This window comes from Symsagittifera roscoffensis, chromosome 5 (assembly GCF_963678635.1).
Source record: "Symsagittifera roscoffensis chromosome 5, txSymRosc1.1, whole genome shotgun sequence".
In the NCBI taxonomy this organism is placed as follows: Eukaryota; Metazoa; Xenacoelomorpha; order Acoela; family Convolutidae; genus Symsagittifera; species Symsagittifera roscoffensis.
Genome location: NC_087066.1, coordinates 44232772 through 44260683, shown reverse-complemented (window position 1 = coordinate 44260683; position 27912 = coordinate 44232772). Strand labels below are relative to the sequence as shown.

The 27912-nt window shown below is 36.2% G+C and overlaps 3 protein-coding genes and 1 long non-coding RNA gene across 4 annotated transcripts in view; all 4 read right to left on the bottom strand.

The window, feature by feature from the left end:
* The window catches only part of LOC134846062 (protein angel homolog 2-like), a 513790-nt gene that overhangs the window by 132422 nt on the left and 353456 nt on the right, over window positions 1-27912 (bottom strand). The gene's annotated exons all lie outside the window — the stretch shown is intronic.
* On the bottom strand, window positions 139-27912 carry LOC134846063 (retinol dehydrogenase 11-like). Its single transcript, XM_063863250.1, has 7 exons — window positions 27716-27912; window positions 6238-6378; window positions 4077-4268; window positions 2974-3122; window positions 2497-2632; window positions 1046-1247; window positions 139-748 (listed from the first exon to the last, which is right to left on the bottom strand). Exons 1-7 carry the CDS (start codon window positions 27804-27806, stop codon window positions 628-630), a joined length of 1032 nt encoding a protein of 343 aa, XP_063719320.1. The 5' UTR covers window positions 27807-27912; the 3' UTR covers window positions 139-627.
* On the bottom strand, window positions 10221-14267 carry LOC134845646 (protein disulfide-isomerase A6 homolog). Its single transcript, XM_063862664.1, has 3 exons — window positions 13257-14267; window positions 11844-12353; window positions 10221-11178 (listed from the first exon to the last, which is right to left on the bottom strand). Exons 1-3 carry the CDS (start codon window positions 13433-13435, stop codon window positions 10575-10577), a joined length of 1293 nt encoding a protein of 430 aa, XP_063718734.1. The 5' UTR covers window positions 13436-14267; the 3' UTR covers window positions 10221-10574.
* Window positions 21606-23562, bottom strand: LOC134846401 (uncharacterized). Its single transcript, XR_010162797.1, has 2 exons — window positions 22293-23562; window positions 21606-22033 (listed from the first exon to the last, which is right to left on the bottom strand). It is a non-coding gene; the product is annotated as an uncharacterized LOC134846401 (long non-coding RNA).

Below are 27912 nucleotides of genomic sequence, written 5' to 3'. Positions count from 1 at the left end.
CGAAACTATAAGTCGATCACCTTTTTGTGACCTCTACAATTTCGCTGTTTGATAGTTGAGTTTGCCTTACTTATAACAACGAAAATGAACTGAAATTAAAAATACATCAAAAGTCAAACCGCAAAAAAGTAAGGTTGAGCCTGAACAATTTTTATAAGACTTTTCGTGAAAAAAAATCATCGCGACCTATACAACAGCGAACTACGTTCATCGAAGCATAATAAGGGAAACAATAAAAATTCAGAGTTGGTTTACAACCTATATGAACGCAAACTTCGAATAGCACGGAATTTGAAATGGAGCGGATAAACCAACAGTTGGCCTAAATGATTCTGAGTGTTTTTGTTGAACAAATTGGTTAATTCAAAGTCTATGTTCTGACTTCATACCACTTGCCAATCGCAAGCGTGAAAATTGAATTGAGAACGATGAAAAAATAAATAACACCCAATTACTTACAATGAAATATAGCACAAGAGATACTTTAAAACCCATCAGTAAATCATTTAAGCTTAAAACTAAGCCATATATTAGATCAGTTCATTCAGTTTCCAAATGTGAATTATGCAATTTTCAAGTTAGGTCAGTCCATCTTTAATTGTTTGGTTTATGGTTTGGTCAATCAATTTAGTTTTCCCCACTGTTGGCAGCAGAGAACCCTACGAGCTCTTCACTCAAGTTCCACAGTTTCAATGAATCACCTTCGTCGGTACATTTAGCAGGAATATCCGTTAAGGCTCTGCAGTCACTAAAAAACGAGCAGAACATGGAATTTCTAACTTATTCTATCGTTCAATTATATCAGCCTTTTAACATTCCAAAACTATCAATATTAATTTAACGTAACTTGTTTCCTTACAATGGAGGCATAGCAGGACTCGGAGAAATGACAAAAGCCAAAGGAATGATCATAGACGCAGTAGAAAACTTGAAAAAATTGTAAAAAGAAATGATACATTGGCCGGTCTCTTGGTAATGACCTACTTTCTGACATGATTTACTGATTTAGCTGATCTTTTTCGTAATTGAAAGTTAAGGAGCTAACGCAAAGTAGAATCCGGACACGTTTTCCACTTGGGGAGAGACAGAGATGTATATCTGGGTCTGTGCCCCGTAGTAGGGAGTCTTCATCATGAGCAGAATCAGGGGTGCCAGCAACACCTTCTTCCAGAGTGGGAAGTGCATGTGTCTGCCCAGGTTGGTAGTCACCACTCCCGGATGACAACAGTTCACGGTCACGCCACTGCCTAACACAGATCAACATTCGACTTGAAGCAGTCGTACACCTCAGAATAGAGATTTAGAGATGGAACTAACAAAGTTAGTTAAAAAGAGCAAATGACTTCTTTTTTCAGGCAGTAGAAATGTCAGCACAGATCGCTCTTTTAAATTAATTATATCTATTCTAACTTTTTGCTACCAAATATAACTTATCAATTTATACACAGAGGCGAATCAGAGCTTCGCTTCACTTGTGATACAATAAAAATATAGCATTAAAAACCATTGCTGTCGCAAAAAAACTAGACCTACACTATTTTTCATGCTTGTCGCAATTTGGTTGTCATAAAAACTTTCTACTCAAAAAAAAATCCTTCAAAACACGCAACGCAATTATGAGAAAATTATACAATATAAGCCGAAACATTTGAAGCTGATTACGAAGAAAAAAGTTTCAACAAACCGGAGTAGGTTAATTTACCAACATTTCAATAAAACTTTCGAATATAACGCGTATTTAAAAAGCAGACGCTCAAACTTTGTCTGTAAGTACGATAGTACATATTAGAAGGTCAAATCAAATTGGAGATCCTGTTATCGGAAAAAAGTCTATTACCCGTTGCAATACCCTTTCTAATCGCAAGTGTATTAGACTTTGCAATACCTTTTCTAACTGGTAAATATCGTGCCAAACAGGCGCGGACCCGAGCAAAAATCCAGATCGCTGAAATAAATTATTTACTGTTCGGGCGATAAATTATATACAGTTCGGATGAAGTATAGGTAGGAAAGTTGAAACTTCATATCCGGCCCAGTAATGCATCAAATTGAAGCCTTTTATTCGTTACTGGAGTTGCAATCAAAAACTACCACAAAAAAAACGGTGGAAAAAAACGAAAATGGAGAAAAAATGATTTTTAAGAAATCGATTTTGAAGCACTTTGGTTTCAAAAATTCATTTTTAGGGCAACTTTGGAAAGGAACGTGTAGAAAATTGAGTAATTGAGCCACTCTACGAGCTAAGCGACTCATTATAACTATTATTATCTATGAGCAATCGATTCATGGGACTATTTTCTTCCCTCAAAAAAGCCCTAAACAACTACAAACAATCGAATTTTTCTTTAGAAAACATCTACAAAAACGCATAAAAAACAATGATATGAACTACAAATGACCAAATTAGTTGTCTAAAATCAGATTCACCACAATACATGTAACATAAAAAAAGAACTTCGCTTAATTTAAAAAAAAGTTAATGAACGTGCTGTAAACCTTTGAGTCGCTTGGCCAGTTCCACTGTGAATAGGATATTTGCTAGTTTACTCTGGCCATATGCCGTCCAGGGCATGTACTCTCTGTCCAGGTGGATATCGTCAAAGTGAATATTTGCCTTCTCTCGAACTCCCGCCTGCATCAAACAAGCAAATGAACGAATAAATAGGGTTGAAGCAGGTCTAAGAAAGCCATTACATTTATTGAAAACCAGGAGATCGACACAAAGGCGAAGCTGCACTTCGCAAGCAAAGCGAGAAAACGACAAAAACAGCTCCCAAAAATGATTCTCCAGTTGTATTTACGGAGAAATATATACGTTTAAATTCGATTAGATCATTTTAAATGTTTTAACGCTCGTTTGTCGTTTTTATGTCCTGTCGTCTTATTTACCTGGCACCTTAGAATAGATTTGTTTTGCCGAAGACTTAATCCATCAATTTGCTAGCTGCAGCGTTAGCATATGCAACAACTAACCTTAGATGACACATTGACAATTCTGCTAGGCTGAGACTGCTTGACTTTGTCCAGCAGGAGATTGGTGAGCAAAAAGTGGCCTAGGTGATTCACACCCAGTTGGTACTCGAACCCATCTACTGTGGTATTCTTCGGACACGCCATTACACCTGCAAACGAACACAAAGAAATAAATCTTCTTTGTTAACTGACAAGTAGCGCAGCAGGTTTCAGCAAATCTTGTATTGGAAAAATTCATTTTTAAGTTTGTTTTTACTTCGCTTTCGATAAAAATAACATTTCAAATTTTTATTTATTTTATTTATTTAAATATTCATCATGAGTAATCAAATTATCATAACACAATATGCAAAAATTCAAAGATAACTCATGATAGGACAACCAGAAAGCCAACGAGAGGCTTGTTGAAGGTTGCCCCGTAAAGAAATCACATCATATGACATCAGATCAAAAGGTTCAATAATTAATTTAGGTCGAGGCAAATTTAAAGCGAAAAAAAAACGAGACTTAAATAGTGCAATCACTCTTTTTTTTAAATTTAAGATCTTTATTCTTTAACATGAGAACCAGAGATATGATGCAAGCTTATACTTACAAGGGTATACAACTGACAGCGGGCGGATGCGAAATAATGACTGTTAATTTAATTAGCGAGCAAGTGGGCCCAGTTCTTAAGAGCTGGTAATCCAGTTGTTCGCTTTTTTCTAACTCCCCTTCCTAGAGTAAATGGTTGATAGAAGTCTAAATTAAGCAAAATTTTAGCATCTCTAGTTCTGCAATTTTGATGCCAAACTGTCAGAGTTAAAACGAGGAGGGGAGGGCGGTACCCAATAGGTACCCTCGGGCAGTAGTCGGGATAAAATCACTATCGCAATAGCAGAAGGCATTACAACACTTTTTGTTAGTACCGATGATGCTTTTTGCTCTGATGTAATTCCTAGTTAATTTTTTGAAAATTACAAACAAAACAGCAGAAACAACTGAACAAATGTACTCGTGATACTTGATATCTAGGACACCTGGTGAATTAAACTTTTCGAAGTTTAAACCAAAACATCAAAAACCACAGATTGAAGCAGAATTTGATATATCATAAGAATTACCTGCATTATTGACGAGGATGTGAAGATCGTGTTCGCTCTGAAGGAAGGCATCGGAGAAGTTTCGCACAGACTGCAAACTGGCTAGATCCAGATGCATAACCTGCACATTGGCATTCTGAGTCGCTTTCACTATTTTATCGGCTGCTTCTTTGCCCAGTTGTGTATTTCGACACGCCAAAATGACACGAGCACCTGGAACGTATCAATTTATTGGACTTGATTTAGCGGATTTGGATGCCAATTTCGCTTGTCAAACACTAACATACCGCATTTGCTAAGTGCAAATGAAAGAAGTCAAGGCGAAAGCCATATATTTTTTTTTCAGGAAAAGTTGTAAGTATCTTACAGCCAATATTGAATCTAAGCGTTTTGATTTCTAATCTAAACAAGACTGCTCGTATCAGGGCGAAGCCCTGAATGTGTTCCGACTGCCTTTTAAAATTTATGGAGCAGTAAAAACATTTAAAAAATTCAATGAAATAAAACAAAATCAATTTTTTTTCTTCTAAAATTTGAATTTTTTTAATGAAAATCATCCCCCCACACGCCATACAAAGTACAAAAGGATAGATTTCGCTCCTTGTAACAAACCAATTATGGCACATAAGCTTCTTTTAACCAATTTGGAACGATTTCTGAGACGGATTAACTCTCCGCTTACGCGTTAATGGCGCGAAATATATCGCGCGTTAATTGTCCCAAATCTTTAAACCCCTGTAACTTTACGAAAAATGATCAGAGGTAAAATATCTTTTCAAATTTGAGCTCAGGACAACAATACCTTTCGAATGATCTAAAAAAAGTTCCGTCAAAAATGGCTAGTTAAAAAGTCGAAATTTGTCTGAAGAAAAAAAACCCACCCCGAGCACAAATATTCCGTTACTTTCGTATCGAAAGTCGGAACAACAAGACTGCTCGTATCAGGGCGAAGCCCTGAATGTTCCGACTGCCTTTTAAGGTTTATGGAGCAGTAATAAAATTAAAAAATTAAATGAAATTTAAAAAAAAAATGAAAAAAAAAATGTCTAAAATTTTTTTATGAAAACCATCCCCCCACACGCCATATACAGTACAGAAGAATCTAATTTGTTCCTTGTAACAAACCAATTATGACAAATAGGCTTCTTTCAACCAATTTGGAACGCTTTCTAAGACGGATTAACTTTCCGCTTACGCGTTAATAGCGCGAAATATATCGCGCGTTAATTGCCCCAAATTGGACAAAATGGCAATCTTTAAACCCCCTTAACTTAACGAAAAAAGATGACAGGTGAAATATCTTTTCAAATTTGAGCTCAGGACAACAATACCTTTCGAATGATATTTAAAAAATTCCGTCAAAAATGGCTAGTTAAAAAGTCGAAATTTGTCTGAAGAAAAAAAACCCACCCCGAGCACAACTATTCCGTTACTTTCGTATCGAAAGTCGGAACAATGAGTATTACGCAGGCCTAATACTTAGTCCAATATTAAATCTATGCGGTTTGATTTCTAATTTATTGGGCTCTTTTAGCGTTTCTCCAGCCATCATCGACAAAAAAAACGTTTTTCGTGTAAGCCAATGATTTAAAATGTTTGTAGATGAAGACAAAATGTGTTTGGAGTTGCGTAATAACCATTCATGTCAAAATTGGAAAACCATCGTTATCGCAGCTTTCATTTGATAAAAATCACAGGCGGCGGGGAAAGCTCTCAACTGACCTCAAATAATAGCGAAAAGGCGAATCCTGCCTAATTAACTCCAAATTCCTAAAAACTCAATTAAAACAACAATTAGCGAGCACTCAGAGCCAACTACCTCTAAGCTGAGAATCGGAGGCACCATTTCTTTTGCCAAATTAATTGCTAATAACATTAAACAAAAACGTACCGTCCATAACTCATCTCTTCTTCATATTCAATTTTCTGCTCTTAATATTCTTTGGACTCTTCTGTTTCACTAACCAGATATCAATATTAATCTTACGACGATGTTCCATTGATTTTATTAAGTTTCTATGAAGACAACTTTTTTGGTGAATAGGCAATTATCCCACATACTAACTTTAATGACAGTAAAACATCGTGAACAAATATTTGAAATAGATAAATTACAGACATGAGAAACTCAAGTAATGAACGGTAGAAACTTTGTGCTGTTACGAGCAAGTTTGAGTAGTACCTCGTTTGGCGAAGTCCTTGGCTGTCTCATATCCGAGGCCACAATTGGCGCCTGTGACGAGAGCTGTCTTGCCCACCAGACTGACTTTGGAGTGACACACGCCTCCCAGAAAGTAGCGCCTGGCAATTGCAAGCCCAGTCACTAAACACATCACAGGAAGAGCTCACAAAACAAAACTATTCGCGAAATCTAGAGAAAGCGGCAACTCGCGACATTAAATAAATAAATAAATAACTCTTTAAATACAACCTAGATTCATGCGCATTATACCATTCGTGACAAAAATAAGCGCAGCAGAACAAGCGTAGCGCCATGGCAATGCCGAACTTTAAAGTCATTTTCACAATTTCTCTCCTAAAAACTTGCAAAGTAACAAAAACAGAATTATAACAAGGATAGCCGGTTACTGTTCAAGTAGCACAGAATATGATAAACAAAGTCTTAAGAAAATACCAAAAAAAATTTTTTCAAAATGTTTCTTTTTTGCATGGTGTGATAAAAGGGTCTGAACAAAAAACTAAAACTTAGGCATATTCGGCAATCATAGTAAAATAGGCAAATTGTTCAATAGTTTTTGTAGCCGCTAAAAACTCGAAAAACTGACTTTGATCAAGCAAAACTAAGTATTCACGGCTTAAATTGAAAAATAAGCTATTGTAGTCCTGCTCGCTTGCTTGATTTGCTCGAAATTAGACTAAATCTTGAAAAATTTTAAACCGTTTACCTCGACACCGGGACACATTTTAGAATTTTTTTAAACGTTCGAATCACGAATGAAAGAGCTTTTATAGATATATCACTCGACCCATTCCGATGATTTTTGTGGTACCTGATAAGTGATAAGAAACACCAATCTGTAAAATTGAGCAATCAATCTAGCTGTTGTAAATATTCAAACCATCCAGTCACTGGGAAAAAGTTTCAAATTCAACTTGTTTTTTTTTAAATCTCAGAACACGAAAAACGAGAACACGACAAAAAGCAATAACAAAAAGTAGAAACAAGCCTTAAGTTAGTAAAAAATCTGCTAGGTCTCGGATTCGATCTTGCGACCTGCTGCGACCTAGAAATTATGAGCGAAAAACTAATTTTGAGCGTGAAAAATTTTAAAAGCTTTTCTTGAAAAAATGAAAGAAAAAAACATTCACATTCTATATAAGAGCTTGAACTACGTTAAGACTCAAGTATGCTTGTTAAGACTGCTCAAACCTTGATTTGAACTGCCAGAATTAAACTTGAATTTGAGTATATATTAAATCAATTAAAACCCTTTCACGATCGAGTTTTGTGCACAAACTTTTTTACGAAAAAAAGTCTTGTACCGGGTTGCATGGCCCCTGCTAATCGCAAAGGTACGCAAATTCAAATCTCAGGAACTACGTTACGTGTCTGTGGAATAGACAAAAGGAATACACAAAAAAGTCTTAGCTCATATTCCATTCTGTTAAAATCACATTAAAGCTTTACACTCATGATTTAAACTACTTAAAACGTTTTCAAAAAACCTTCCGATTTCAAATAACACTCGTTCCCTATGTGTGCTTTGACGCACATTACCTATGCTTGCTTTGACGCACACGCATTAATTCGAAGTTGTTGTTTTTGGAAGAGAGTGAAGGAAACATTTTGCTCGGTTTAGTTTTTTCTTCAGACAAATTTGGCGAGTTTCAGCTATCAACCTTTGACGAACATTTTTACAATCTTGAAAATATCAAAGCCTCAAGCACACAATTAACCCAGAGACAAAGCTGAGCTTCGCATCACTTGCGATACAAATATGAATGACTATGAAAATCAACCGAAAAAAATTCAAAAAATCCTTTTTGTCAATAAAAATTGCAACGAAAGTCCAAAATATCCGGAAAAAAATTGCCAGCACCATTAGAAACTCTACGAAGAGCTTTGGGAATGCTATAAAGACTTCAAGTTCTCAAAAAAACTTTCTGCGGAACTAAGCAGACAAAAAATAAGCAGACAGACAATCTAAATTAGCCAAAATTCTCTATTTGCAAGAAAAACAGGTCTCAACTGGACATTCTCTTCTCAAGCATTGAAATTACAGCAACTTGGAATAAAGCTAAGCCATTGAGCTACGGGAACTAAGCAGACAACTATAACACAGAGGCGAAGTTGCACTTCGCATACACAAGCAAAAATATGACCGATAAACCACTCGCTCGTTACTCTATAAGTGCTCACGTGAGGGGGCGAATACGTAATGCAAACGCGAGTTGAAAAGGTAATACGTAAAACAGAAAACTTGGCAAATTGAAATTACATATTCTCAATTCAGCATTTAATTTTTTTATAAGTAGCTACAGATGCGCTAAAAAATTAACTATTAAAAGAAGGTATATGCTTTGACGAGTCGCATATTCATGAAATAGTATCTGATTGATTTTTTTTTTCGATCAAGTATGGACCAAAAAATGGGATGACTGAAACTAAGGCTAAGCTGCACCTCGCACGCACAAACAAAAGGAGCTCGAAGAAAAAGCAATCAAATATAGAAATGAGCCTTGAAAGAAACTCAACCTCAAAAAGTAACAGTCACAGAAAAACGAAGTTTGAGTCTAATAGCGAACTACTGGGATTGATTCACTTGCCTTAATTCAATTCGTAACAAATATTTGAGCGTTATGAAAATTGATTGAATCGCCACGCTCAACTAAGTTGCGCCTACGCAATGATAATTTGAGAAAAATGCATAAAAGCAAGAAAAATGCATAAAAGCGCATAATTCCGTCCGAATTATTGAAAACTTTCCAATTTTTTGAACCTCGTAAAATTCAAAAACATGACAGCAGGTCAAATAACTGTTACATTTGAGTTCAGGGCCTCGATATCTCTTAGAAAGTTTTAAATGTCTCTTACACTGATTCACATAAATTATACCACTCAAGACAAAGGCATACGAAGCTTTGACCTTTCAATGCATTTTTCTAAACAATCCACCTGCTCAAAACAGTACGTTTATGTCTTCGTATTTGCGAAAGTGGAGCTTTTTCTACTAACAATCCGCCACGGATAAAAACAGATTGTGTACGGTTCTACAAGGCTGCATGAGGTAATTGTTCAGTTTCTACAAGGCTGCATTTGAAACTGAACAATTACCATGCATGCGAAAAACTGGCCAATGTTAACGTAAATTTTTTGGTTAAAATCACAGGTGGTAGAAGAAACGGCAAAAAAGCCAAAAAAGGACTCGCATATCAAAATAGCGAGCTCAATCAATAGGCGACGAGTCCTATTTTTGGCTCCTTCAATGTTTCCTCTACCACATGTATTTTTTTAATGAAGTTACGTTAACATTATCCAGCTTTTCGCATGCATGGTAATTAATCAGTTTCAAAGATAATTCATGTACACAATCCGTTTTTATCGCACCAGAAAAGTGACTACGTCATAGAGCGCCACTGAAGCTATTACACCTCGTTTAAAACAAACCTTAGATTGCTCTTGAAATTTGACTCAATTTTAGTTGGATACTTCTATTTAAAAAATCTCACATGCTTGTAGCCAGTACATAGTGTCGAGAAATTCGAAATTCTTCTCATGCAATCTAATTAACACATCGAACAAATATTAACGGACCAACTGTAAACTTGTTCAATAATTAGAATCACTGCCTTGCAAAAACTATTTTCAAGGAAATCATTAAAGGTCATTCTATGCACGGGTGGATCTAGGATCTTCTCGAGGTTGCGGGCGGATTTTCAAAAAGTTATCGAAAAATTTGTCGACCTTTTTTTTAAAGTCGACCACATTGTTGATTTTCCGAGCTCTCCCAAAGCATTAAAAAGACCTTTTTGGTCAAATTTTATGCACCGCAGGCAAAATTTTGAAAAAAAAGCAGGGAAAACTTTGAAAAAACAGCCAAAAAAGGCATTTTTAGGGACTTGAGAAAATTTTGACCACCCCCCTAAAATCCGACCCTGAGTCTATATGTTAACTAGCTCTGATACCTTGGCTTATGAAAAATATAAAATCAAACTTTAAAATTTCACTATTGTTGAACAAACTTTAACAATATTACCTCAGAAAATATATCAGATTAAGCCCTCCAAAAAACGTAAAGACAACACCTCATAAGACAATTTTTTACAAATAAGGACATCATTGTTATATTACTTATAATCCATGATTTCACGGGTCTTCCAAAGACTGAACAATTATTAACACATTTCAGCTTGAAGCGAACAAATTTAACCACATATATTATTGTATTTTCAGTAATGACAATTTATTTTGTTTGTTTTTGATATCTTGAACTGCTATTCGAAGCAAAGTATGCGTGATTAAAAACAACTGATACTTTGGTCACTTCAAACTCTCCTTTAGAACTCATCGTGCTCTTCAACAGGAGGCTTTCCATCTTTGCCATCCCACTTTTCGATTTTGTCAACTTTCGGCAATTCAGTCAACTGAAGAGGTTCAGTTCTGCCTCGTCCAACCGAAACAGCCTTCAGCAACTCGGTCACGTGTTCTTCATCAAAGGCACTTCGCAAAGTCACGAACACGTTCTTTTTCACGTTCACTACAACCATGGCTGGGTAGCCGAAACCGCCTACGCCGACTGCGCTTTCAACGGCAGGCTGGGTGCCTCCTTCCGCCCAAACCCATCCCCAATTCTTCTGCTTGAACTCGTTTCCGATCTTCTTCAAAAGGGCTAGTTTCTTATTTCGGCCAACAGCCATATCGTCTAAAATGTGTGGGAGAAAGGTAACCACACACACGGAATGTTCAGTGCACGCTTCTTTAAGAATTTCGGCGTCGATGATTTGTGTCAATTCGGGTGGCGGGTAGTTCACGACTGCTTTTGTCTCGGCCCACGCCACTATGTCACTCGCAGTTCTCCCTCCGTCATAGTCCACTGGGCTCTGTTTGGCTGCTTTTCCAGAGGGAAAGTGTTTGATAGTGGGGTAGCCTCGAATTCCATACCTGAGAAGGAAATTTGAGATTAAGAGATCATTTATCTCAAACGCTCTTTATCTGAAGACAACTTAAGCCTCATATTCTATTAATACAAGTCGTGAGTCTTTTCCTATTTATTTCCGCGGCATCTTAACATATTTGTAGCGGTTTTAACAAAGTATGAACGGGGACAAAATATCTTCGCGTGGCTCTTTTTCCTTTCCCCCCACCTCACATAAGCATCGATTTCATGGTGTAACGAGTGGTTTTACTAGATTGAATATGAAGAACAAATAAGTTTGTCGTGGCCTAATTAGTCCGTATGCCAAATTTAATAACAATCTGACAATCTGAACAGAAAATTTACTCCGAAAAATTTGCAGGTGGGGGAAAAGGAAAAAGAGCCCTTCGCGTTTCTGGGACCAAGTTAACATCCTCCTCCCCCCCCCCCCCCCAATCAGTTTAGGGGGGAGGTGCTAACTTGGTTCTGAGTTCGAATTTTCAGCCAATCAGAATAGAGCATTTTACATGCAGCGCTTATCAAAATTAATTTAAATTCAACGTTGGGTGGAGGACGTTTTGCGGAGGACGTTTCTGTAGTAAAGGACGTTGGTGGAGGACGTTTCTGTAGTAAATTTAAGAGGATGCTCAAGCTACACACGGCGAAGAACCACGATGAAAAAAAAACTCACTTCTGGGCCAGATTTGTCTCAGTAGTGGCATCCACAGCGCCCAGTTTGACCTTTCCTTTCAGGTCAGTGGCCGCTCTTGCCCATTCGGGCGCCAATTTCTTACAGTGACCACACCAGGGGGCGAAGAACTCCACAAGCCACATGTCTTCACTTTGCATCACCATCTCTTCGAAGTTCGAATCAGTCAGCGTGATCACATCTTTGTTGTTGCCACTGCCACCTCCCGAGGATCCGCCTTTACTTCCACTTCCGCCTAGCCTGGCGTTAACTAATTTTTTCAGCTCTGCCATAGCCGAATCTACAATTCCACTGGCAGTTCTAGCACCGTTGTATTCAGTAGGAGACTTCTTGTTGGCACCGAACACTTTGATGGTTGGGAAACCCTTGATTCCGAACCTGGATCCGAACTCCTGATGGGCGTCCACATCAACAGCGCCCACTTTGACTACTCCTTGCAATGCAGAGGCTGCTTTCTTCCATTCGGGAGCTAAGTTCTTGCAGTGTCCACACCTAAACAGCAAGTAATTTGGCTCTTTTCCAGTTTCCCACCCCCCTCGGAAAATTGCAAAATTAGGCTGTTTAAAAATTGTTCACATGGCATTTTGCATGTAAGAAATGTGAAAATTTGTTCACTTGTTCACTCTGACACGTTTTAATGCAGTTTATATTGACAAAAGTCATTTTAAATACACCACAATATATTGAATTTCAGAAGAAATCAAAGGGGGGAACTTGAGAAGAGCCTAACAAGATCCAGAGCCCGTAATTTCATTTTCAACCAAGTGAAGAAAATGACCAAGTGAAGATCTTCCACCCCAGCATTTAATTCGCAATAAATTTGCTAAGCGCTGCATGTAAAATGCTCGATTCTAATTGGCTGAAAAATCCCACGGCTTTGGGGGGCGGATGTTAACTTGGTCCGAGCCGAGATTCTTGCTACCCAAGCAAAAAGGCAACGCAGAAACAAAAAAAAAACAGAAATAATGTATATGCTATGTTTATAGGAGCTTCATGAAGACAAACACTTGCTCTTTTTCCTTTTCCCTCCACCTCGCAAAAACATCAATTTTATGGTGTAACGTATGGGCTTACAAGGTTGAGTATGAAGATTAAAATTTTCGCCATGGTCCAATTAGTACGCATAGCAATTTTCACCACAATCGGACAATTTCAAGTTTTGAAAAAAAATTTTTACATTGTCATACTGTAAAGAAATTTTGCATGCTGAACAAACTAACTATTGTGAACACATTTGTTCTTCATACCTTACATCATAACATTACACATTCAGCCATAAGAACACCTAAGACAACTGAAAAAAAAAATGGAAAATTTGAAATGTGGGGGGGGGGGGGGGGGGGGGGTGGAAGAGTCTCGGACTCATTCAATCAACAAAAATGAACTCAAACTTACCAGGGAGCGTAGAATTCGACTAGCCACAACTCTTTCCCATTGGTCACTTGGGAGTCGAAATTAGCAGGGGTCAGCTGGACTACAGCGTCAGATGGAGAGTAGAGGGCAGAGGTCAAACTGATACCACACAGGGTCAAACAAAGCAACACTAGATGACTCATTCTTGTCGTCAGAACCATACAATTTCTACAACTGTTTAAACATGAACAACTCTAAAATATGTTCACGCGATCCCAAACGCCACAGGCAATAGATAAAATCCTGTCCGAAAGAATCTTGGAGATAAAACCCTAAAGAATCTCCAGAAATTTAGACCAAGCAAATGATGAGTAATTATTTGGAAAAATTTGTTCAACAAGGAAAGAAAAAAGCACGCGCTTCTGAATATTATTAGGAGAATGAAACAAATAGATCACTTTTCGGCGTGGCGCATTTTAATTGGTCGTTTCAACTTGGTGTGTTTTAGTGGTAAGAATGTTCTAGTGAATAATAAAGTACAATATGACGTTACTTCAACAAATGTGCTTTAGATTTAACCATTTCATTTAACCAAATTTTGTATTCCGTCATGCAATAATCCCAGGAGACAATACGAATTTTCGCGAATTCGTACAGGCAATCAAAATGAACAGGGCAATCATTGACCCGAAATTGAGCAGGACTCGCCACCCTCTAATGAAATCAGGGTCTTCAAAATAAATAAAGGTCTAAAAAATGGACTCTCATTGGCTAAATTAGGACTCTCATTGGCTAAATGGACTCTCAATAAATTAGGGTCTAAAAAATGGACTCTCATTGGTGAAAATCAATAACTTGAGAAAAAGTAAAAATCCTCGGCTATGTTCCGAATAAAGCCCGTCTCCAAAAATCAATCAGCTCGCAAAAATTAAATTGTTGTTCTGATAAAGCTTTTCAAGCAACGAAACATCAGAAAATTTAAGTAAAGCCATGTAAATCGGTATGAATAATTTTAAATTTCAAAGACCGAATCGGTTCGCGAAAAAACCGAGTTGTTCCTAAGCAAGCTAATTATGCTAAGAAACATGGAATTAATTCAAGTTATTTCATGCATAATTTTATCTAAGCACGCTATTCAAGCTATGAAACTTTGATATATTTAAAAACATTTTATGAAGGGAATCGGAAGGCTAAAAATTTCAGTTTTTCTGTCGAAGCCACTGAAGCGGTGAAACAAAAATATTTCAAGTTGGTTCTTAGACAATTTTGCGAAGAAATGAAGTTTTTCCTGCGTAAGTTATTCGAGCAATGAAACTTTGATAAATTTCAAGTCGTTTCCTGAGCGAATCAGTTCGAAAAAAGTTAAGGTTTTTCTTCGCAAGCTTTTCGAACGTTGACACACTTCAAGTTATTTCATGCAGCGAATCGGATGGCGAATTTTTTCTATTGGACCCAATCAAGCTGATATTAGGGAAACACTCTGGAGTTATTTCAAAAAATGCAATGGTAATGCTTAGGTAACACAATCGAATGTTATGCCAGTTATTCAATACAGATTGCTCGTTTATGATTGGACAAGTGTTTCAAACCTCAATTCTAACCACTTGCTTCAGAAAATCCTTTTAAAATTGATATATACTGCAAATGAAAATTTGATAGCATCTCAAAACGTGATACATGATCTCAAACCTCGGTACATGATTTTTTGTTTATAATTTTCTTTAAATTTTGCAAAAGCTCGCTCAAGAATCTACACACAAACCATTTGCTCAAAACGCTTTCAGTCGAATTTTTTGCTCAAGCTTTTTGTCGAAACGAAACAGCTCAAAAAACCAAGAAGTCAATTCTCTCGTAGTTCAAAAAACTAATCTGTAGACTAAAAAAATATATATCTGTTTACTGCAAAACTGAGTATCTTTCCGTGGTCGGCTCAAAAAGCACATAAAGTAGAAATAATTCAATGAAAAGTAAAGACTAGCCTCTTGCTGAGTAAGTAGAGCAAAAAATTGCTATTATAGTTTTTAAATTCTTTTTAAAAAAACTTCAGGACTTGTTCAAGAAGATATGGATTTTGAAACAAAGGCGAAGGTTGCCCTTCGCAAATAGAAGTAACAAACTATTCGATAAAGAGCTGAAAAACTGCAATACACTATAGTTCTATGCCAAAAAAAAACTAAAATTATAGAAAAACAAAAGTTTTAACAGAAAACAGGAATCGATCCACGGAGATCCAGATTCATGGTCAAACGCTTTCACATCTCAGCCACGAGTTTCCAAAATTCCTTAACCACGCCTCATTATTATACCCAAACACAAGCATCACCGAATAAGCTTCATTTAGCAGAGTTATCTCATGCTATATAAATGGTCAAGATCCTTTTGAAATATTAACAAATTGTCAATTGGATTCCAATGAACTAAGCATAATGTATACAAATTTTCTAAAATTTGCCCCGGTAAAAATTTGTTGGCTGACCACTAAGACGATCAAAATTATAAATGCTCCTTCGATACCTGCCTTCGAAGAAGAGCAGTTAACAATGTACGAGCAAACAACAATGGTATCTCAGATCCGAAACAGTCAATATCGCCATTCTTATCATGATATTTTCATTACTCTCAAAATAAATTTCGCCTGATCAATTTTCACCCATAGATTTCCCTTGAATATCAGGCAGCAACTAATTCGCTTTAGAGAACTTGACTGAAGATGGATCGATCGATCAGATGCTGAGTAATTAACGCATAAAATTATACAAATGATCCCTTAACATGTGCAAAATGTGTTGGAAAAAAGCTGATTGCTCAAATAACACTGTTTGCTTTCTCGCTCTTAAAATAAAGAACCAACGTACGGTGGAAATAGGCGTTTTTTAGAAAATTCAATCTCAAAGTATTCAATTAACAAATTTAACAGGCGAAGCTGAACTTCGCATCATTTCTGATACAGAAAGATAGAACAATTTCAATGAGCAAAAGGAAACAAAAACGGCTGCCTTCTTTTGAACCTTTCCAACTTTTGAAAAAAAGTAAATCACGTTAACGCTTTTCGAGTTTTCGAATTTCAAAATCTTTTATGAATGACACTTTTTTTTTACAAAACTAATCCAATTAGAGAAAACTGGAACGAAACGTTTTTATTCCACTAGGAATTCTGAAAATAGAAACCACTTTTGAAACTACAAGTAATTCACATTTTTTGAGCCATTTCATTTTTCGTCATTGGAGAGCATAATTTGTCTCAACTTCAACAACTTGAAAAACACCAGGGTCAAATCAAATTCTAGCAATGTCAAATTTAACCTCAAAAATACAAAACACACGATCTAAGTGAGAACCAGTTGATGAGTAAGTTACATAGAAACTTCCGAAACAATCATAGAAAAACTTGAAAAAAAAACCGTGTCGTTTTTCGTTCCTCGTGTGATGAGAGCTCCAGAACAAAGCCTAGATTTTAGGCATGCATGATATGCAAAAATCCAAAACAAACCTTTAACGAAACTCTGCTCTGAATCCTTGCTGAAAGTGCATTAATAAATTCACTTTATAGTAATTATAACACAGAGGCGAAGCTGAGCTTTGCAAAATTTGCGATGCAAAAAAAAAGACTATCTTTAAAATCAAACGAAAAAAAAATGAAGTAGTTATTTTGTCAATAAAAACCATAACAGTTTTGACAAAAGCCCAAAATATCCGTAAAAAACTATTTGCAGCATTAGATACTTTACAAGAACCTTTGAGAATGCTACTAAGAAGCCGAATTTTCAAAAAATCCTTTTTCGGAACAGCCGACAAAAACAAGAAGACAGACAATAATTTGAAGTAGCCGAAAAGATTCAGTTTGCAAAAAACTGGTCTCGACTGGAATCGAACTCCCGAACTTGAACTCCGGGCAAAAAAAACTATCGACCAGAATTGAACTCTTCGCCAGATGCGCCGTGTGGTTGATTTAATTTAAAATTGTAATTACCAAGTAGTAACAAAGCCGAAAACACATGAGCAGAAAAAAACCATGACCGAAAAAAACTCTACAATTTCGAAAAATGTATAACTAACAAAACAAATCTTAGTCCAAATATGTCTTTTGCAACAGAGAGGCCCAGTAGACGAAGGAGTCCAGGAGATGAGTCCTGCAAAGGAAGTTATTTACGGAAAAGTCTAATACCCGATTGCAATACCTTGCCTATTGCAAGGGTAATTACGAGGATAGCCAGTTGCTGTGCAAGTAGCACAAAATGTTCCGACCATAATCATAAAAAAAGCTAGAAAACTTCTTTCAGAAAAAGCTTAGAAAATGTAGTGTAGTTTTTTGTGCACGGTATGAAGTGAAAATTACACAAAATTTAAAAATTATAAACGCAAATTCAGCAAATTTTTTACGAAGAAAGTTACTCAATCGCTTTACTCACTCACTCAAAATTAAATTCAAATATTCCAGAATTTCAGACCGATTCATAGCTGAAAGGGTTTTATTATGATATATCACTCGACCCATTCCAATGATTTTTTGTGGTACCTAATTTTGCGTGGTAAAGAAAAAAAATACACACCTGAATACAAAGTTCCTCCCCCTTTTCAATGATTGGAACAATAATAACATAGAGTCGAAGCAAAACTGTCGAAAAAATAGGTGAACCAAATTGTTGAAAAACGTCGAAAAAATAGGTGAACCAAAATTTTCGTATGTCTCTATAAAAGACACTTATTGACCCAACTAACGATGGAAGTAAATGTTTGATTTTTTTGAATTTCTTAAAATGACTTGAAACGAAATGCGAAGACTTTGCCCAAGACCTTAGTTGTTCCCTACTAAAATAAGTGAGAAGAGTAAACATTTTTGAGATATTGGAAAATTCCCAAGGAAATAAAATTTCTCGTACAAAAAAATCAGAAATCGCCGCTTCAGCGGGAACAATTCTCGTAACCGGTTCTTTCTATTGAATTTTTCCTCTCGGTTTTAGTTCAAAAATTCTACAAAACGGTCAGAAGTTCAAAAACTTCAGAAATCCATAACTTTTTCAGTCTAAAATTTTGAGCGTAATTGCGTATGCAAAAGAGATTCTTAAAACCCGTTTATTGGATTGAACCCAAAATCTCAGATGAGGGAGAGTGTTTTCGAGTAAATCAAAATAATTTTAAAAAAACGTCTTAAAATCGAAAATTGGACTTTTCTGATGCCGATAATGGGATTGTGAAAAACCACTAAGGCAGTGGAGCTTACCCGTTATCTCCATTGAATCCACAATCTCAGATTTGTCAAGCTAGTTTTCAAGAAAAGCCCAAAAAAAACGGTCAACAAATCAAAAAATTGCCATCTCCGAAGAGTGAAAAATTTTTGATCGTAGCCGTGTATGCAAAGGAATTTCCCACAACCCGTCCTTTCGATCGAACCCTAAATCTCGGATTCAGGAGGGTAGTTTGAGAAAAGTCAAAAAATTCCAAAAAACGTTCAAAAAATCATAAATTTGACTTTGCCGAGGGCGATAACTTTTGGTTTAAAAAAATTTGGGCATACCAAACAGGGGGGTAGGCTATATTTCTATAGATACTCCTTTTTGGTAGGAAACTGAACTTCCTCGAAAAATGGTAGTAAACTTTAGTTCCTCGAAAATTGGTAGGAAACTTTTCGAGGAACTACAATTTTTGCAAAAACTGCAAAAAAAAAATTTTTCAAAGCGGCTCAAAAAAAATTTAAAAAAACCCTATCCCATGCCATTACATAGGACCTGTTTTTATCAAGCTGGAAATTAAGGCAAACATGCCAAGCAAGACATTTGAAATTTTCTTTTAGCAACAGAACAAAACTTATGAAGCGGAAAGAAAGCCGACAATCTTTGAGCTGATATGGCAACTACGCCGTGATGTGGCAACTACGCCGTCAAAACTTGGGCAGATAAACAAAAGTCCGACCAATCAATTTTTAACAAACAAAATTTTCAATTGCATATTGGAACCCCGGACCTTAGAGGGCAAAGGCCGGACCTTAGTATTGGAACCCCGGACCTTAGAGGGCAAAGGCGACGGCTTCACCACTAACAAAGTTAATAAGGTTCAATAATAAAGCAAATTGAAAATATGCAGGAAAAATAAATTTCTCGTTAAAAAAAACAGATGGTCAGATTCGAACCCAGGACATCAGCGTCTGATGCAAATTCGTCACTTCCAGAGTATGCGTGCTGGAGACGCTAATAAATTTGAATTCTTTATGAGCCAAGATACCAAGTGATTTTGTTAAACAAGTTGTAAACCCAAAAAAGCGTTATAAAATTAATACATAGAGGCGAAGCGGACCTTCGCACCACTTGCGATACAACACGAACATAAGAAAAGTAAGCAAAAAAATGAGCAATGTGAAAAAACTCGGTGAACCAAAATTTTCGTAAATCTCGATAAAAGATAACTAGGGGACCAGCTAAAGCTAGAGGCAACTGTTAAAAATTTTTGGAATTTGTTATACTGAGGAGTCGCCTCTCCTGTAGGAAAAAAAATTGCAAACGGCTCCTTCGATTGAAACCTTCATCTCAGATTTCATAGGGTAGTGTCTAAGAAAAGTCCAAAAAACAAAACGGTCAAATATTCAAAAACTTTTTTGTCCACAAGCAAAACAAGGACATCCAAAATCGGGTTTCTCGATTGAACACTTAACATAATAATTAGCTGTAGTTTTCGAGAAAAGTCAAATAGTTTGAAAAAACAGTACAAAAATCAAGTATTAGTTTTTTCGAGGGCCATAATCATTCAGGTCAGCTTCCCTCAACCCATTATTTCGATTGAACCCAAAACTTAAGACAATAGTTTTCGAGAAAAGAAAAAACTCAAAACAGAAAAAAATTGACACTTCCGAGGGCCATAACTTGTTGTATAAAAAAATTGTGCGAAGCCTCCTATGCAGAAAAACTTCGACAAACCTTTCTATCCAATGGGACGTACTTCGAAGGCTGTAGAGAGTACGGTAAAGTTAAAAAAAGATTGGAAGATTATACAAGCACACATATGAGCAGGATTTCTTTTTATCGATATCTTTTTTTGAAAATCAAAAAGTAGTTTTCTATTGAACTGAAAATTTTACAAAAATGAAAGAATTGCGAAAAGGGTCAAAGCGTTAAACAAAAACCCAATCCCATACATCTGATTTTGTCGAAAAGGAACTTTCGGCCTTCGAACGTACGCAAAATAAATTGAGTTATCCGATACAATTAAGCCGAAACAGTTTGACCGAAAAAAAATTATTCGAACTCAGACTTGGTAAAATGACAAATTACAGAACTTTCAGAAAAAATTTAAATCAAAATAAAATTCATGCTTTTAAAGCAGGGCGATTAAAATTAGTACCAGATAAAATAAATGCCATTTAATAAACGGAAAATGAGCCGACGGAAACTAGGCCCAAAAACCACGAATCCGAAAAAAATTCAACCGTTTCTCAAGAAATTTGTTAGAAAAAACAATTAATGCCCAGAACGTACTCCACCTATTTACTACATAGACAAGGTAGTTTTATTTGAAATTGAGCATTTCAGCAGCAATTAATTAATTCAACTGATTGTGTTATAATAGTTGTTAACCAGAAAAAAAAATCTACATTACGATTTGATAACATTTAAATTTGAATCGAAAATGATAACATTAAGCTCAGCATTAACAATATGAAAATGAAACAAAAACTTCGCATCGCTCGGTTTCTCATATCCATTTCTGTGTTAAACCTCGGCTCTTTAATTTACCTATTTTAATTCCACATTTTTCAAAGCTTTTGAGTAACCAATTTCAAGAGTTACTAAAAGCCACTAATCAACGCAACTGTAGTTCAAAAATGGTCATTTGACAATTCAATCATACAAAAGAGTCATTTTCAAAACATAGGAAAAAAAGTTTTATTTTGTGCTGGGTAATTTATCCATTACGCTGAGAATTTTTTTGCACCATTTTTTTTAATTTGAGAGCGTAGTTTGCCTTCCAATCAACACATTAATTATAAGTTAACTTTTAGAAAATAATCTAGTCACACTGGGATTTAAAAAAAAATAATCATCAACAAGGACATCTTATAAAAAAATTGCCTAAAAAAATCCGCAAGACCGAAACAAGTGTCTTATTCGTTCATTGACATTTGAAAATCCGTGAAGCGACAATTCATAACAGGCTACAATTTGTAACAAGCGACAATTCATAACAGTAGATCAAGCGGTGAACACTGATTCACGCGAAGTATTCCTCTCGTGCCGGATGTAAGCGCAGGGGGGCAAGTGTCTTTTCCTTGCCCATGCCAATGCCTTACCAGGAATTGTCGCTTGTTACGAATTGTCGCCTGTTAGGAATTGTCGCCCTGCCTTGAAAATCAACTAAGTAATCGGCAATATCATACTCGTAATGAAAACACAAACAAAAGAATAAGATGTTAGATATTAATTTTAAATTGTTTAGACACTAATGGAAAATAAGCGAAGATTTTAAGTTAGTTCTCAAAGTACAGAAGACGGGGTCTTCGAATTTTCAAGCGTTCAATGACTATGCTCCAATCCGAACTTGATTTCTTCGTTTTATTAACCGCGACTAGCCATAAACACTGGAACTCCGTCGATACAAAACAATTCGTCACTGCCGTCATCACAGTCTCCGAAATCGTCACAGACCCACTTGCCCGGAATGCAGGCCACCGATCCAGAGTGACAAGCGAAGTCGTCTTCCGTGTCACACATGGCCTCGTGGTGGGCTCCCGTCAACTGGTCCATGCCTCTGGGTGTGTGGAACGCAAACGCATCAAGAGCCAGGACAAAACTGAGAATGAGAGCCAGATATTTTGGAAGCATTTTGGCGATCTTTCGGTTTGAAATAGTTAACTGGCAGACCTCAAGGCAAATAATCGCGGAAAAAATTCAAGCGAGTCAAGCGAGGAAACTCTTTGAAGAAAATTACTAATTTAAGGGGATCTTGGGAGTTTAATGGGAGTTATTGGTAGTTAACTCTTATAATTCCAGTTGGTCGTGACAACAATTCACAAACCGACTTGAATCTTTTTGGTGGATGAAAGATTTAAAATCGAAATTATACCTATTAAGGAGGTATCCAGCTAACTACTTTCAAATCCTTTCTAAAATTGAAGAAGGGAAAGAACAAAGAGGCTGTTGAAATTGGCTTCTCTTTTCTCTGATGGGAGAGCGGAGTTGAAAACTAAGAGTGTCAACGACAGGTATTGATCAGGCCAAACCAGCAGAAAGAATGATGAAAGGGTTAAAAAGATGTCCTTCTCAGCAGATATTTATCTGGAACCAATAATATTTTCTCCTGGGAACAGGCCAAGTGCACGGCAGTAAAAAGACGATCACGTGAAAATTCACTTCAAATAAAAATCAAAATCGCCTATTAAGGTTTCATTTCATCGTCCAAAAAGGAATTCACACAATAGCTTGACTGCTCGAATTAGAGTTGAATTATTAATAAATTGAATTGACAGAAAGGAATTAGGATTCAGCCATCCGATGATCTGTGGCTTTGTTGAATTTGACGCGCCATCGACCCCCGTCCGAAGAGAACAAAATTCTACGTTGTGAACATTCTACGCGAAAGGCTCCGCATAAGTTTCAGACAATTTCTGAGCAGCATGATTCATTAATGGAAATGATTTCATTAATACTTAATACATCACAAAGGAGTTCTAAGTTCCACTAAGGACAAAATCTGTGTTACGTAAAAAATAGAAATCAGTCGGATTCCAATGAACCAATACAATACTGTTTGCTTAATGTATAAAAAATAATGTTATAATATTAGCCGTGGGAAAATTTTGTGTGCGGGCCACTGAGACGATCGATATGGCAAACGCTTCTTCGCTTGCTGCCTTCGCAGAAGAGCAGTCAACAATGCACGAGCAAACAACAATGGTACCTCAGATCCGAAACAGTCAATATCGACATCCTTATCATTGTATTTCCATTCCTCTCAAAATCAATATTGCGTTATCTAATTTCACCCATAGTTTACCTAAAGATATCAGGCAGAAAATAATGAGCTAGAGAAACCGGATAAAGATAGATTATACGCAGAGTAATTAAGGCGAAAATTTATAACACATGGGCCACTAAAATATGCAAAACACGTTGGAAAAAGTGGACTGCTTGTATAACACCATCTCGCTTGTAGCATAAAGGAACCGAACATACAGTCACCCCCGCCACCGCCAGCTGAACCAACTTGGGGAGAAAACAGAGGTTTTTCAAAGATTTTCTTTGAGTATATCATTTAATACAATCCACAAAAATAACGCGGACGAAGCTAAACTTCGTATTTTTTGTTTCGAAGACTCAGAAAGTAGAAGTGTCAATGAGCTCAAGGAAATCTAAAAAATATGATTGACTGACTTTGAACATTTTTCAATTCTCGAAGAAAAATTAAATCACGTTAAAGATCTGAATTTCAAGAATGCCACTTTTTTCAATTTTTCACAAAATTAGACCAATGAGATAAATCTCAAAGTTAAAAGATAATGACAAAACTAAAAATCATTGTCGTTTTTTTGCGCACTTTGCATTTTCGTAGTGGGAGAGCGTAATTTGCCTTCCAAGTTCAAGCGCGGAAATGCACATTTGAGCCCGACTTTTTTCTAACAAAAAGCAAAATAACACACAACCTGAACAACCACTAAACGTTTTTGACATCAGCAAACATCCAGCATTATGAAACTAAAAACACACAAAAGCTATTAGAAACTCGAAGAGCCACCCTAAAGTTGTCAAACTCAGTCAAAAACTAGACGACAAAGTCAAAATTTCCAAACAAAATCAGGGTAAGTCACATATCTTGATCTCAGAAAAACGCCTGATCTGAGGCTCAAACCAACCTTCTTTTTTAAATAATTACGTAAAGTACTGTAAGTACTTTCTATAAAACGATGAACAAAATTTCGGACATCTTCAAAAAAATGAAGCCAGCTGCGGCGAGTTAAAGGCTCATTATTTCACCTTTTAGAAAGTTTCGCATGGTAAAAATTCCCTTCATCATTAATACCAAAAGCGAAAATCATCAAAAATGATACATGGAGGCGAAGCTGCACTTCGCAAACAAACGTTTAGTCGAGGATTAGATCTATAAGGGTCAAAAAAAGAAAAAAGGAAAGAAAGGTTAAAACTTAAGTTCTGATGTAACGGAATCGAAGCATCGAACTTAAACCGTCCTAGCATCTGCGCCATTGCCGCCTCGCAATAGTTGAACACTTAAGGTCCAGCTGTTTGATAATATTATAAAAAATGTACTGATGCAAAAAGGTAAATTTGCAAAAATTTTCAACTAGCACCTGTTCTTTCGATGAAACAATTTATCTCCGATTTGGAGCATTTTCAGCAGAACCGCTTCAAAAACAGGCCGAAGTTTGCTTTTAAATAGACTTTTGTTTTCTAGGTCCAAAACTAAGTTCCTACAAAAAAATTAGAGCGTAGATGCTTCTGCAGAGAAAATTCCAAATGTCTTTTCTTACCGATTCAAACAACAATCTCAGATTTCGAAGGGTAGTTTTCAAGAAAACCAAGAAGTTTCCACAAACGAAAAAAATTTCAAAAATTGGACTTAAGCTAGGTCTAACGTGGCTTTTCCTCTAAAATAAGAGCGTAGTTGCTATGCAGAGAAACTTCTTAGTGCATGTTCTTTCGATTGAAAACCTTATTTCGATTCGGCAGAGAAGTTATCGTGAAAACTCAGAAGTTTCCATACACCGGCAAAACTTCAAAAATTTTACTATTTCTAAGGCGAAATTTTTTTTCAATAAGAAAGGGCAACACCACTGAAGAAGAGAAAATTGACAATTTCCAAATTAAACAATTTCTACGGCCGTTCATTATCTTTTTTTGGGCATGGCCGTTTATGGGATTAGGTTTCATAAAACTGGTTTTTAAGATTGAGCCCTTAATCTAAGATTTGAAAAAGATTTCGAGAACGGGAATTTTCCAGAAAAACGGTTAAAAACTTGACATTTTCTACGGCCGTAACTCTTTTTCTTCAAAAATTAGGGCAAAGCAGTTTATGCATAGCTAAACCCTATATAATTCTGTTTTGATTGAATCATTTATCTCAGATTTAGCAGGATAGCATTCGAGAAAATAAAAAACTCTCCGAACAAGTAGGAAATAAACCCAACTGAAATTTTCGAAGGCTGTAGAATGTCGACTAAGTAAAGGGAGACCAGTGGACTATGCAGGCAAACAGCCGAGTAGCCGGTATTTCCATTGGTAACATTTTTTGAAAATCGTCTAAGTACATCTCGAAAAAGAATTAAAATCACAATTAAAGAAACATATCCCATATATTTTCATAAAACTTATTTTTTATGAACAAGAACTAGCCACCAATAACGATAAAACATAAATATAATGCTTTGCAGCAAAAGTAAATCAAATAAGAGCTGTTTTAATTCCGACTTAGGTCGGAAAAAAGCGGATACCGTAATAAGTCAGTAGGCTCACCTTGCGTAAAAATGCAATTAAATTATCAAAAAAATAAAATCATTGAATTTTTTTTAGATATTTTTCAAAATTCAATTCTTACTAAAAAAACCTAATACCTTGAAACTCTTTGAAATCTTTTACGATTGACATTTTTAAAGAACTAGCCTAAGTTTGGAAATTTCTATCACAAGGTACATTTTTCCCCTTTTTTGTGTTTTCTTGCTTCATGGTTTCCGCTTAACAATTAAATTTATATTGAACTTGAAAATCAAACCACAAAAATCAAACCACTTGAAAAACTCGAGCATCAACAAATTTCAATATTTTTTCCTGAAAGAAATTGCAAAACAGAAAAAAAAAGTTATTTTTTTTAAAGGAAGCTGGCTGAATAAAGTTAAAGTTCTAAGAAATTTTTGATAAAATGAACAAAAATTTTTACATATACGTTTCATTTCTGGTTCTTTCAAGACTCAGATTGCAGAAAAAACAACAATTGAAAATGAAAAAACAATTCAGATATTTACAATTCGTGATTGTGAGCAAAATTCTCTATATCAGCCGAGAAATTGTCAAGCATGTCAGAAACTGAATTGAAAGTCTAAAACTGGTCTGAAAGTCTTACACATACAAGCATAATTTAAAATTTTAAAATGTATTGATTATAAGAAATTGTGAAGTTCCTAAAAATGCTTATTATCTTCATACCAGTGTTTTGTACACGTTATACGATATACAAAAAAACCTTACACAACATAAGATTATACGTTATATGATAGACGGATTATACGATTATAATTTACACGATTTTTTCATAATACGTCAATAAACTGCTTTATACCCAATAATTGGTCATTCAAAAAAAATGGTCCAGCCTCCTCAAAAATACAAAACATATGGACGTTTTCAAACGCAGCTTATTGCAAAGAGGCGAAGCGGAGCTTAGCAAATTTTTTCAATACAAAACAAGCATAGTATGGTAAGATATCAAACAGAAAGTGAGACGGAAGCCACTAAGCCATTTCAAACGATTCGGAAACATTGACGAGCGACAACTAAGTCTTGAATGGACGGCAATTGAGCCTAAAACAAAAGCAGTCGAAATTGGGTGGACGGCAATTGAGCCTAAAGCAAAAGCAGTCGAAATTGAGTGGACGGCAATTGAGTCTAAAACAAAAGCAGTCGAAATGAAGCAAGTCTAATTTTCAGACAGTATACTCAGCCTTATTATGTATCAGGACATTTACATAGCATAAAAAAATGTAATCGCTCAAGTAACAATCGAGGATTATATATGCGTTGCTTGGCAATGAAAAAAAAAGATAGCGAAACAGCATTGAATGGTGAATTTCTGTTAGATCCGTCTTTGGAGGGCATCCTTAAAATCTTAAGATCCTCAGAAAAAAAATGGTATGAAATTTTATAGCAACATCTATGCGTGAACGGTTCAGTATTACGATATCCAAATGTCCTCCGATGGAAGAATTCGTATTTCTTTAGTCAACCAACCCGGAGGCCTAACCCAAAGGTTAATTAATTAGGCTGACAATAGCGCATAGAACCAGCGCCCATTTAAGCTATGACTTACTTGCAGGAGCTGACCTAACAAATTACAGCGCATTTGCGATTGGAACCAGCTATCATATGATTGATTGCTGGGCACCATCACTGACGGAGCGCAACAAAACTTATAAAACACCTATTGGGAATTTAAGACCGATAATTTTTGATGCGAATTTTGGTGCCTTTATTTCGCCGCGACAACTAAACATATTTATCATCTCGGAACGACCAACATATCGGAATACAAGACACAATTAGGAACTTGCTTGATTAAAAAGCGAACACGCCACATATTGAAAAAGAACTACCGATTACTAGCTCTGTTGTGCTTATATTCAGCACGAGTGGTGTACATTGCGCGTGAATTAGTGATTCCTCACTTGTCTACATTGATTGATATATATCAAAATGCAAGGATAAAAATTTCTCCACCGCGCGGAAAAGCTTATCTAATTTCTGAGTTAGTACTATAAGTACCTCGTAAGTCGTGACTATTTATAAACGAACCAGTTGTGAGTCCAATTCCGATCCAGAAGGGCCATTTGTCCACTTGCGGGACGAGAGAGGACGCGACAGATGAGGGTGCAGATGCCACCATGTTAGTCCACGCCTGCACTGAAGTTTCCCCGTCCAGATTATTGATTTCACACGAACTTAGCCTGTTCTCAATTCAAGCTTCCCAACCGGTTCAGAAAAAGTTCATG